Source organism: Atractosteus spatula, chromosome 4, assembly GCF_055471065.1.
Source record: "Atractosteus spatula isolate fAtrSpa1 chromosome 4, fAtrSpa1.hap1, whole genome shotgun sequence".
Lineage (NCBI taxonomy): Eukaryota > Metazoa > Chordata > Actinopteri > Semionotiformes > Lepisosteidae > Atractosteus > Atractosteus spatula.
In genome coordinates, this window is record NC_142709.1 from 17,889,094 (window position 1) to 17,902,641 (window position 13,548).

General features: G+C 38.2%; 1 protein-coding gene across 1 annotated transcript; it reads left to right on the plus strand.

Annotated features, from left to right (window-relative positions):
• The first annotated feature begins 2,917 nt into the window (after window positions 1–2,917).
• rgcc (regulator of cell cycle) lies at window positions 2,918–10,106 on the plus strand. Its single transcript, XM_088913523.1, has 5 exons — window positions 2,918–3,087; window positions 3,557–3,733; window positions 8,276–8,383; window positions 9,096–9,158; window positions 9,700–10,106. The coding sequence occupies exons 1-5, from the start codon at window positions 3,054–3,056 to the stop codon at window positions 9,705–9,707; spliced, it is 390 nt and encodes a 129-aa protein (XP_088769649.1). The 5' UTR covers window positions 2,918–3,053; the 3' UTR covers window positions 9,708–10,106.
• Window positions 10,107–13,548: the final 3,442 nt, after the last annotated feature.

Sequence of the window (13,548 nt, forward strand, 5' to 3'; positions counted from 1 at the left end):
GCTTATGCAGTGATGGCAGTGAGCCTGTTGGGTCCTCCTGTCAACTTAAAAATTGCAAAAAATATTCTATTTCTTATTTCTGTTCTACAGTTCCATGACAATGGACATGTGAAGCCAGATACAGCTCGTTGCATCAGTACGTGGTACTGTATTATCGGCTACTCATGGACTGATCTAGACGGTCTCTAAGACATCACTAAGCTGTTTCTTGGCATCAATGTAACTATTAACTTTCATATTCGCGGGGGTGAAAGTGTATATATGTACTTGTTTAAAAGCAGAGTGCTGTGATACCTCAATAAAAAGTCGAAAGAATTTTCAATTCAGATGTGGATGTTTTCACACTAACTGTATATGTATGTTTAATAACTGTGTTAAGGCCTTTAACCCAGAACTGTTCCAATTGTTCCAACACCTGTTGGAATTTTTCACATAGGCATATTTAATGATAATAAACTGTTAGAAAATGTGAACTTCATACACATTTTTTTACATTCCAATCCAGATAATTTTTTTTCCACTTTTTTTCCATGCAATTGCAGTAGAAATGGGACATTACATTATTTTGAATGAGATATACCTAAGAACAAATTCAGCAGTGTAGGCTGTTTAAAATGATAAAACTGAAAAACCCAGAACAACATATGAGCTATGTATGCGAAATATTCTAACTTTGTGTTAACATAAGAATGATAAGAATAGCTCATCATTTATAAAACCAGACATTCTGAAAAAGAATCATCTGTTTAGGCAATCTTAGAGGAAAGCCCGCTTCTGTCTGCTAAAGATGTGGAACAGGGATGAGAGTTCGGCTCTCAGCGGGACAAAGACCTATAGCCAAAGCTACACTGAAGTGGCCTAACATGAAGGAAGCAAAAATCCTTAAGCAGAACAGGAAAATTTCGGCCCATCAGCGATTCCCAGCCAACCTGCCAGAGCTTGAGCAAGTTTGCAAAGAAAAACGGGGGATTTATCTGTAAGAACTTTAATTACGCCAAAGGTGCTTCCACCAGGTATTGACACAGGGTGTGAGTACTTCTGCAATCGACAGATTTTAGTTTTGATTACTTTTGCATTTTTTTCCTGGAATTTAACTTCTTTCATCCATGAAGACATTAAGTTTGCACATTCGAGTTTCATTCAATTTAAAAAAAAAAGTCTAAAATTTGTATTTTTAAAAAATCTATGGGACAGATCTGGAAGACTGAATTCTGTTGCAAAGTACAGTTTGCCCTGGAATTTATAAGTAATTATACTTGATTTTCTTTCAACTCAGAATCAGTTTGAATGGGCAAGGTGTCAAATTTAGTGTTCATCAAAAGATATAGCTGCTATTATAGCATTTTGGATTTAGTGTGGAAGAATTGTTAAAAAAATGTGTAAAAGGACTATTCAGTTGTGGTTCTCTTAACAGCGTTCAATTAAGAATGTGGTGTATTATTTGGTGCAAATGGGTCCAGGAAAATAAGATTTCTTACTGAAATAACTGATCGCTCTGTTGCGTTACTTTGGATTAGGTTGGAAAGGGTGAGGCGGGCAGAAAACTGTGTTGGAAAGAGTCACAGAGGAGAGCGTGTGAACTGAATCAGCATAGTTCCTCCATCCCAAGTGTTACCTTTAGCACTTTATAAAAAACCCCATGTGTGGCAAGTCTAACATGGTCATTAATAAAGTCAACAGAAAAGTGCAGCTGTAAACACATTTCTCGTCCCTTCCATCTGCTCAGCTGTTAGAAAAGACACCGAAGGTGTGAATATTCCCTGAGGTGACGGACTCTTCCATCTTTGAAGAAACACTTCGACCATGCCATGATGGCTTGTGTGCTGGGAAACAGTGAAATAACTGCCAGGGGTTTCAGAAGCTGGTCGTCTGTGATTCTGTATCAAGTCTGAGCCATTAAGCTATTAATCTAATCACGAATCTAGTGAAAGAAGTGATTGGTCCATATGGCGCTGTTTTGGGATGGTACATTGTTTAGTAGGGACTGCAATTCTTTACGGAACCGCTAGGTGGTTCCCTACACTGCACAAATGTGTAGACTCACAAATTTGGTTACTTACGGAACATATATTTATTTTTACCACAAAAGGGCATGCCGTGAAATCACGTATGTAATAATTTCTTTCCATGTCGTTAGTAATCATAAAAAGAAGCCTTTCAGCTGCTCATCCATGAAAGTATTTCGGAATGCAACTTTAAAGCGTCGTAAAATGCGTTTAATAAATAAATTGTAACTGTTAACAAAATATGAACTTGCTAGATGTTTTATGTATGATTGCAAATAAATGTGTTTTCCTTGTCGTAGCTTTTCTCTACCAGTGGGTAGGTGAAGTCGGAAAACAAAAACACTGAGAAAAAGATCTCCTTCATTCGCAGGAGGAGGGTAATTCGTGAATCAATAGATTTGTAATTAACCCCCTCCAGGGAACTGTCCACAGACAGACCTAAATACTACGTTTTATCGAACTCCCTTAAAACTAATATCATTTTCAGTCATGCTGTTTTCATTTAATCTATAATTACTTCGTATATGCATTTTACTTTTAAGTGGCACGGCAGTATGGAAATACTTTCTGCCCTTCATTATTTTTAAAATGAACCTGAAACTAGCTGAACGTGTGATTTTGGAGCTTAGGCATCTACATCTGCGCTAACGGGAAGAAAAGGAAAACTCGTAACTAATTCGGTCGGTTGTGCCAGTGTGCCAACTAATGTGTGCCAGTAACTGTGTTTATAAACAAACATCGCTTCTGGGAATTAAGCCAACGTGCAACCTCTGAACGTTAGATGGTACTGGATAATGTTCCTTCAGTACCTTCGGTACCAGTTCCTCTGAAGGCAGTGTACGGCGGCAGTCCTAACCTCCACCTCCTGAGAGCCCAGTCACCGCCCCCCGCCGGGACTGAAGTGCATTTAAAGGAGTGTGGCGCACAATCAGTTGTGGGATTTAGCAGGTCTACAGCAGTGGGCATCAGAAGAACTGATCAGAAGTAGTTATCCAGGATAACTCATTTCCTGCATTGGATATATCCAAAGGATAACATATTCGGATAATGAAATCTCCCAAAATGAAATCGCAGAGCAAATGTAAGTTTTATGAATTGACGTTAATGCACGCGTTTTCAGTCGACAATGTAGACAAGTTTTGGATGGAAACCTAAAGTGTTTAGTGCGTTGTTCTTGAAGGGGATATCGTTTATTTTATTACGGGATGCATAACTGCAAGTCTTTTTGTTTGGGTGGCTCGGTTCTGGAGAGCTTGTGAAATTATTTAAATCTCAACTTTTGATTTTACCTTAAACTAAAAATGCTGTAAAGCTTTTGGATGGTTTATGGTGTGTGAAGGTAGGAATTAAATGACGAAAAGCTCAAGCTGATTTTCAGGCAAACTTGGACCCTATTACGTACTTTAATGTAGACCTTTAGATGTTTTTGAAAGCATTTGAAGCTTTAACCGCCCGGGAAGTCACAAATCATGTCACTATATTTGCAGTACTTCGTCTGCTCCTGTAAAAAACGATGATCAATAACCAAATGCGACTATTCTCTTTCCTAGCGCATTTTCTTGAAGATGATGATGATCTTAATGCAGTTCTCTGTGAATTTGACGCTGTTATTGAAGATTTTTCGTCTCCTATGGGCAAGAGGCATTTTAGATACGATGAGCATTTAAAAACCATGAAGAGGAGGAGTAGCGCCAGCGTCAGCGATAGTGGCATCAGTGATTCAGAAAGTAAGTATGGATCTTGCTTCATATTTTGTGTAAAAGATGAGTGGGTTTGTACTGTAATGCCTAATGATGCCATTTTACATAACGGCATTCAAATAATCCAACTGTTATTATGACGACACTGGGACATTAGAAGTTATCTGTCAAAAGGACTAAGTTGTTAGTTGCATTTAGCAAACCACCAGATATCGATGATTACCGCACTATAAAATAAATAAGTGGTTAATATCAAATTTCACATGTGTAAACAGACTTTCGTAATCGGGAAGAACAGTGACGTCTGATACACGTGCCGATATGGTTTGGAAAGACAAAATAATTACACAGAAGAAAAAATAATTACAAGAAACCTAAAGTATACCTCCCTCAACACAAGTATTACAACCACCCATAAAGCATTATTTTAATATACGCGTTTAAAGAAGGTCGATATTCTTCTGCGTGAACACCTGCTGACACACTATCTGCGCGTCTATTTGTTCTGGGATAGCATGCGATAAACCTCCAAGTGAAAGCACTCAAGTCACTAATACGTTTTGAGTATTAGTGCCTATTAAATTCCGTTCTTGACAAAATGCTAAGACTACATCATGAACCGCTTTGTATTCTAATATAGCAGACCACATATAAGCTACATATAAGCTACATGTTACAAACATGTACACACCCATTTGTGCTTCAGTTCAACCACGTATCCAACCACACCGCCACCCATAGGAACAGATTAATTTTAGACGAATTTTTTTTCTTAGCGTAGCTGAAAATATCTCATTCTGTTGCTCGTAACCTCCATACTGTCGCATATTGTGGAATACAAGAGTAGCTTTATCCTTTGCAGCAGAAGACCATTGTCCACAAAAAATGAGGATATTTGTGTTGCAGATTTATGCAGGCAATTTAGTGCAATTAGTAACTCTTCAAAGTTTACATGCAGAGGAAAAACCAACTAGAATGACAACACTTAGCACAATTGAGCCCCTGTTGACAGTCTGTTTAACTTGACGTAGAACGTGTTCGCGTTATTCCATTGAATGTGTAAGTTATAAACAATTATAAACTTTGATTCCCCTTCATTTGCAGGATTAATAGCCTAGTCGAAATGTTTTGTTTAGAAGGTACTGTATAAGTGCTACATTGTTTACAACTGTATAGGACCGTGTGATTATTTAAATGTCGTTACAAATTCTTGTCCTTGCTCTGAGATGCGGGTGTGCAGTTGAAAATGTACCTCGTAATTCTCCTGCTGAACAGTAGCAGAGATTGCATGTAAATCATCATCTTTAGAGAAGGCTGGCAAAACCAACCCCTTTGGGAAGACAGGGCAGGGTATCTGTTTCAGTTTTGTCTTCAAATGTTGTCGTCCAAAGGCTTCAACAGATCATCTTTTTGCGACGATGGGCAGTCCATCTCGCTATCAAAACTGAGCTCACGCTGCCATGTATCTGAGTGAGTTCACGTGACAGAGCATTCATTGAAACTGGGAAGACGGTGAGCGGTCACTTCTAGTGTTAGCCACTGTCAGGTGCACAGACAGCCCTTATGCAGAGCCTTCTAACTGCTGGATTAACAGAAGGGATCCGTCGCAGTTTGAGGTGATAGCAGAAATACTTGCAGTAAAATCAGGATTTGTGCAGATACATCCTGAGGCAATGAACTATTATTTATGCAGCCAGGAGCAACAATATGAGAAGAAATGAATGGACTGAGCCGACAGAGTACAATATCCCCAACTGTAAACAGCATTTCTGTCACACTTGTGCACAAGCTTGTGCAAAGAGAGGGATTTTGAAGAAGCTTTCAGGAATTTTCTTTAGAAATGCTATTGGCATGAATGGACTCATTCGTTGCTCTCCATGGTGTTATGGGAAAACGCATTAAACTAGTCCCAGAAGCTAAGATCTAATTACAACCTCTTTTCTGTTCCCTGCATACATTTCTTTTCACATCTACACAGTGCACACAGATGACAAGGAGCTACAAGCAGGCATCATGTGAAACTGAAAGAATGAGCTCAAAAATGAGCTGGATAAGGGTCCCATCCAGAACTTGACTGATGTCAGCCTTTAATAACTGCCAATCAAAAACCCAGCCCAGCAGACTTCAAAACCAGCAGTGAAACTCAAGCTGGAGGACACAAGAGGGAAAAGATGTGTCTTTAAAAAAGACATAAGAGCAAACAGCAACTGTCTTTACCCAAAGGGTGGTGGGAGTATGTACAGACTACCCAGCCAGAAATGTCTAAGCTGATGCCCTGGCACCTTTAAAAAAGTGGCTTGAGGAGTCCCTTTGATCAATTCATTACTAACAACCAAATGAACTAACTGTAAGGGTCTACTCTGATTTAAAATGGTTATGTTCCTAAATAGATGCGAGGTTCATGTTTGGAGCAGTGTCAGTGTGTTTGTTGCAGTGTCAATGTGTTTGAAGCAAAGGAAGAAATCCTACACCTGAAGAAGGCTCAAGACATTGTTTTTCCTTTCTCTCTGCTTTTCATTGTGGAATTAGACTTAACTTGATGGATTCCTAAATGGATTCAAGCTCATGATCATGAGAGGAACCTATTCATCTCAGCCCATTTGGTTGCCATTAACTCATTGATTTGAGGCAGTTACCCGGCAGTTTTCTTAAACGGCACCAGGATATCACATTCAACAGGCTGACTGGACAGCTTGATCCAGATTCCCACAGTCCTCTCAGTAGAAAGTACCATACAGTATGTTCTCAGTTTTAAATGTTTTCCATAGCAAGATGCCCATTAGACTGACTTTGTCAATGTGTTTGTGGGTTTTAAATACTTGAATCTGGTCCCTTTAAGTCTTGAACTGGTTACAGAGATACAATGTCATTTTCATAAAGTGGAGCCAGAATTGTGCACTGTTCTAAATGAGTTTTTACGTATGCATTGTACAGTGTCAAAACAACATTCTTTGGTTCAGATTTTGCACTTTTTTATATATCCTTACATTAACGTAACTAGATTCCCTTGAGGTCACAGTGTTTTTTAAATAACTTCCCGAAACAATCTTCCACTTATGCTTTTGCTACCAGATTGAACCACTGTGCATTTGTCTACATTAAATGTCATCTGTCTTAAATTTTGTTTAAATCTTTTTTTATTTATTTTCCTGCCTTTGCTAATGCCCCCTTTTGACATAATGTACAAACCTGACAAATTTACTGTATGTCAATTATCTAGATTTAATCATGTTAATTATGAAGAGCAGTAGTTCTAATAGTGATCCTTGTAGTACTCCAATAATAACATCAACTTAATTTGTACATTTCTTTATTAGTCGTACTGTTTTCTGTTCATTGTTCTGTTGTCTATTCAACATTTCAAAATGTCTCCTTTGAGTTTCTAATTTATCGTCTATGGTGAACATTATCAAAAGCCTTCTGAAAATCTCAATATATCTGATCATTTCACATGTATCAGTTTGCATCCATCACTGCTGTTGATGGTTAAAATTCTAATGCTAATTAATCAAGGTCTGCCTTTCAATTCTTAATTGTATGGTTTCTTGCCTTTTTTTGTGGATGAGCACTACATTAACAATTTTTGAGTCAGTGGTTGTTCTATAAATAAGGCAATGTCTGGGAATAATAGAATTGTACTGCATTGATCTGGCACTTTGTGCCCATTTTTTTAGATATTTTATTGATGCTTTAAAACCCATTTTGGCTGGCATTTAACATTGCCTGCAAATTAATAAGTTGTAGAATTTGTCAGAAAATATGAATGACTTCCCTTGGAAGAAGTCTTACTTTCATGATAAGGCTACAAAGGATTTTACCATCCCCATATTATATACATCCCTTTATGAAATATTGGGAATTATTTCACTTTCAATACCATGGTAATCGATATTTGGAAGATTGTTTTACCTACCTGATCTGGCATTCCTGTTTTAGTCAGGATTTCACATGTAAAGCAAACAATCCTATAATCATGTGAAGAGATTATCATTGAAAGAACATGGAGAACCAAGACGAACAGAAAGACAAATTAGTCGTCTGACAAGGCTGCATGTCTTAAAACTTGTGAAAGCCAAACAGGAGACAAAAGCCCAGAGTGTACACCAAAGAAGAGTAGATGGAACTGTACAGTACATAGCTCTGCGAGACTGTAGCTTTAAATCAACACTGTAAAATGAGCCAATGATTTGGAGCTCAAACTTAAAAAGGTACAGTGTGCACAGGAGAACATGTGAGCATGAGAAAAGAAGAAAAGTGAACATGTCATTATGAGATGACGCTCAACATACCTGTACTATTGACACATTAGAAGCTAGCTGGCTGAATATGGATATAAATCCCAAACACGTTTACAGGGATCCATGCCCAGCATGTGAGGGTGTTGGAATGCGGTGCCTCTTCCTGATGTGTCCTCCCCATGCGAGAGAGGTTAGCGTCTTTTGTGGGAATCTCAGTGACAGGCACAGAGATCCCTGCGCTCTGTAATCGCACTCTCAGCAAATTACTCCTTCTGCTTGACTTGGTGGGCAGAGAAAAAAAGTTAAATTACTATTGTTGTCTTTCCAACAGGTGCAGATTCCCTTCACAGAAACAGCTTCAGCTTCAGCGATGAAAAGCTCAACTCGCCAACAGTGTTTTCACCCTCCTCACCCACTCCAACAGTGACGACACGCAGAGGTACAGAGCTCCCCTGCCACCCCTCTTTCACATTCTCCAATTGGGCCATCCCGAAGTTGTTTTTGAATGAAACGGGAAAATAGGCGTAGGGAGAGGAATTGTAAAATCAGACTGTACTTCTGTATCCTCAATCGCCTGCATTTGAAACCTTGAGAACAGTCTGCTCATGTCCACTGTTATACTAAATGAACCCGCTAAAGTTCATGACATCCTACCTGGAGAGGAAGCAAATTGTTAGGCCTAGGACCCACAGAGGTTCAATATTTTCCTTTGGGAGTTTTTCTTTTTCTTTCCTCTGTGTAAAGTGGTAGTTCTGAGTTGTATATACTTGCACAGATTTACAGTTTGTGAAGGCGTCCTATGGCTATTGGTTATGATGACAGATACTAAATACCAAATGCATGATAGCAATTAAAAAATGAACTGAGCTGATACTATTTTCTCTTTCCTTGGCTGTTTCATGTAGTATATACACAGATAGACTGTTCTTGTGAAGTTTTGTGTTAAAATGTCAAAGACTCCCACATAAATAGTGATTTGCACTTGTTACCTGTGGGTAATACCTGTAACTATTAGATATGTGTTTCACTCACTCTGGGGTTCTAAAATTAAGAATACAAAAGTAATTTTGATTTCATGCTTAACTTTTTTTATTAGAGAAATCAACAAATGCGACTGGAGTGTAATGTAACTTTTTTAAATACATTTTCAGCAAAACTTGGTGACACAAAGGAATTAGAAGATTTTATTGCAGATCTGGACAGGACTTTAGCAAGTAAGTACTAAGCACTACTTTTCCTGTTCTCAAGGAATAACTTATTCTCAGATTTGTACTAAAGCCGTACTTGTCATTCTTTTGCTGCAGATTTACAAAGCAGAGAGAGAATTTACAAAGCAGAGGTGTGAAATCAGCCTGTTAAAAGATGCGAATTCATTTAGTTTAACACAGTAGTTCTCATTTCTGGTCCTGATAGATCAATTTTGTCTACTGGTTTTCATTCCAGCTGGGCCCTTAAAGATGCTAATTGTTGCTCGTAATTGATCGGTTTGCTTCTTTAGGCTTTTTTTTTCTGAACTCAAGCCTTAGTTTAAAAAATATCCTAGCTAAGGTACATTATTTCCAACAAGGGCCAGCAGGACTTTCCCTTTCAGTCTTCCTGGACACTCACACCGAACAGCTGAAGGCCATTTCCACTCTGCTGTTTACGGGGCCTGTCAATGAGAAATAAATAAAATTTAATCCACCACTAATTATAGCGTTAACACCACTGGAGCCTGAGGACATACTGATCGTGTTGTGCTTCTCATGTTTGCAGATATGTGACGAGGAGGAAAGGCTGTTGGCACGGGCTGTCGAAATAAACAGAGAATCGCAGGCATGAAGAAGAATGAGCTGTGAGCGCCAGACAGACGCTTTGGCCTCGGAAACACAGACCTTGCTCTGCATCCTGTACACTCTTAGAGCTGTTCTGCATTTGTAAAAACCCGTTAGTGTTCCTTTGAATGAGATGGACAGTAAAAGAAAACATTACAGGCAACACAACTGGCAGCTTGATGTGTGCTTCTGTGCTGCATTTTCATACAAAACTTGAGCTGGAATATAATTTAATTAGCTTTTTATAGAAATGTATTTGTAATGTTATAGAGCCGGTTGTTGTAAATTTATTAATACTGTGCTGTGAAATATATTTTTGTATCCTAAATAAATATTGACTCAGATTCTATTGCTTTGATATACGAAGCTTTATTTTCTTTTTTAATTTAACTTTTTTTTTTGCTGTGATGAAGCTTTTAAGTCTTGTGAACTGAGGATCTTAATTCACAAGTAGAATTGAAAAACAAATGTGAAAATATCAGTAAGTTATAGTTGTTAGATAGCAGTTCATTTTAAGCAAAACTGAAATTTTGTGAAATCATGCCAGTGTTGACTTAAGATGCTTTTAAATTGGTTTTAAATTCATGACATGAAAGCTATACTGCTGCACCTTTAAAATAAGAAAGGAAACAACCTTTGTGGATCGACATGCACTGATGCTGTATAGTAGAAGAAACTTGTTTTAACATGCGTACATTCACTGTATATGCCCTTATATACATGTATACATTACATACCTATAAGTACTAGAAAGACCCTAACTTTTTTTTAGAAACAGGCATTACAGCTCTAAAAGATCAATAGAAAATTTATATGGTCAGACACAAAAAAAAACCAAATTCCTACTGCATTATGTAGTTGGAAGATAGTCCAAAGCCTAGTAGTCAGCCAGCTGAAGGAAAGCCCATTTATTCAAATTTAGGAAGAATGAAATTGTGAAATGCAAACATTTAATCTTGTGACCTTCCATGCCACAGATAAACCCATGGTCCCGGGTGGGTTAATCTTTCTCATTTAAACTATTTCATGGAAAGTATCATTGATACTTCTACTGTGAACTGGCTCTTAAAGGCTTGTAATATGAGTCACTTAATAGTTCTTGTTTGTCGATGAATAAAATGTTATTAGAAAAAAACGTATTTTTTATCTCATTTCATATATCTGCCCCTAAAGTTCATAATTGCCTTGCTTTAGAGACCTCCCTGAAACAGCAGCTGCTAGGTAGGGCTGTAGCAGGGCAGCTGCAGTGTCCCCAGTCCTCACCTGTCAGTTCCAGATCAGTAACCCTGTACACGATGCCTAGGGCCCGGAGGCTGCTGTCCTCCCTATTAAGGAACAGTTTTCTTATCCACAGGGTTCCTTCAGTCCCAGCTCTCAAAGGCTTCAGCTCTGAAGTGTTATGAGGAAGTGTGGAAAAAAGGTTAATCAGTTTGCATGTGAAATGCAGGCTTTTTGGACGTTAGGTCACTTTAGGAGTTATTACCAATTATTTTTTTCACAATTATCAGCTTTTAAAATACAGCTCTTAGCTTCAAGCAGACCTCCCAATTTTAACAGTAGGATTGTGAACAGGGAAAAATAAAAAAGGCGTAGGTCATATCAAAGGGAGAATTAATGAGATTAGCCAGGGTACTTGATCTGGATTTCACGTCACTTTGCTAAAAAGGTTTCCTCAAAATGTCAAGTTCCGAAAAATGTAATAAAAGAAGAAAGTGCAGGACATGTTTTGAAATCAGAGATTATCAAGACATAATCCTATTCTTTGGCACAAATGGAAATAATATGATTACAGAACGCTGTAAGTGATTTCAAATTGATTTTAAAAAGCCACCCTTTGAGTATGGGATTGTCTTTTTTGCTGTGTAATCATTCGACCTATGAAAAATACTTTTAGAGCGATCTTTACATTTCAGCAGAAGAGGACACTTAAGGGAAGGTCAAACTCTTAAGGGCTGTTAACCTGCTGAAGAGCTGTGGATGTGAAAGATTTGGCAAAACATTTGTGAGCACTTAAAACCATTTACTGTAAATATTCAGCCTGGTAAGATGGGTGATCAAGAGTTTGACCCCTTGAGGGTCCACAAAGATAAAGACTGCTCTTCATGATAATGTAATGGACTTACAGGAATGAGACACCTCGTCTCATATTTAAATCTAGTGCATAACACTGGCACTGTGACTCTTTTGTGTATGCTATTTAAGGGTACTTCACCTATTACCTGAGGAGAATTTGAAAACAGATCATTAGAAATGCATGTCTGGTCTGCCAAGATCCTTCCAAAGCATTAATATGTTAACATGTTTAGTTGAATGGGGGAGACACACAATGTAAGTATGTTACATCGTTTTAACTGTTAAAAGTCTGTCTAGTCTCCCCACTGAAAAAAAAAGGTCCAATTGGTTACATTCAAGGCAACTAAACTGAATAAGAGCAGTAAATATGTACAGTGTGGAAAACTATTACAAATCTCCTTTGACCTTTTAAGAGCTAAAAGAAAATTTACAATTGTGTCCTGAATAGTAAACTGAAATCAATTGGCCTGTGATTAAGAACTTGCCTGGAGCAAAAACCAGGAGAAAACAATGTTACTCCAGGACAAGGGTCGGAAACCACTGAAATATGGTGTCAATGAAAATTCTAAATGGCATTTCAAGTAAGATTTTTGAAATGTTAGAGAACACAATTACAATGGTAGTGACGGTTTTGCTCGTGGCGTACATATTTGTGAAAGTTACCATAGTAGGTCTAGTTAAGGTCCTAATTAGAGACATAAGAATGGAAGGAGAATTTAACTTAATTGTCTCAATGGAAAAATGACTATCACCAAGTAAATTAATTAACTAGCTGGGTGACTTGCAGTTTCCCCTCAGAAAAAAATGGACAAAAGGTAGTATAAAATCACTTTTCATTCCTATATTATTCCATATTTACACTGCAAGATATTACCTATAGAGATCTGATGATTTTTTTTAGTCACATTGTTACCCAATGCAATGAATCTGAACCAGAAACAGTTCCTCACTGACAGAGAGACCCCAAATTATGCACTTTGTCCTTTTGGTAATGTTGTTTGTACAGGATTCTTACTTGTGTAAGAACATAAGTGGAGTCTCATTAGAAAAGCAACTGGAGGGTAAAAGAAGCCCGGTTCTTCGCGAAACAGGTGGGCTTGAAGATGTGCTCTATTAAGGACACACAGACGCCTGAGTGGGTTGGCATTTCTTATAGGTCTTGTCAGCTGACTTGGCTATGTCCAGAGGAATGTACTGGCACACAGCGCAGACGTCACGGCGCATTCCACCGGACCAGTTGGAATTGCTGCCATTACGCAAGACACTGTCTGGAATGACTAAAGGGAGAGCAAGGAACCAGACTGCACAAGCTTCACACGTCCAGGATGTATGATCCCTCATTATTCCTCTGGTGATCACTATTTTTTTTTTGGTAGACTTCCTTATTCCTATCAGTTTCTCTATTACAGGTTCTCGTTCTCATCACTTTCCCATCACTGGAAAAAAAACAAAAACAAACGTCTCCACAGCCACACTATCTGTTCCGTTGGCCCGTTTCAATTAGCCTTTATACTTCAGTGTTCATGTAAACTCATTGTAATCCTCCCTGTCTGACCTGGTTTTTATTTTGGTTGCATTATCTCTTTGGCAGGGGGATTCTTAAGTAAATTTGATATAACACTACACCCACAGGCGTATTTAGACATCTTCACTAAATGGGTCTGTCTGTGTACGGAAAAAAAAATCTAAAAACCAGCTGAAGTGGTTGGGACTTTAG

Excerpts from the sequence above, each read along its gene's own strand:
- rgcc (XM_088913523.1), top strand. The coding sequence starts at position 3,054 with ATGAAATCTCCCAAAATGAAATCGCAGAGCAAAT. Across the intron at positions 3,088-3,556 it reads AATGAAATCGCAGAGCAAAT|CGCATTTTCTTGAAGATGAT; the intron begins GTAAGTTTTATG and ends TCTCTTTCCTAG. Across the intron at positions 8,384-9,095 it reads AACAGTGACGACACGCAGAG|CAAAACTTGGTGACACAAAG; the intron begins GTACAGAGCTCC and ends ATACATTTTCAG.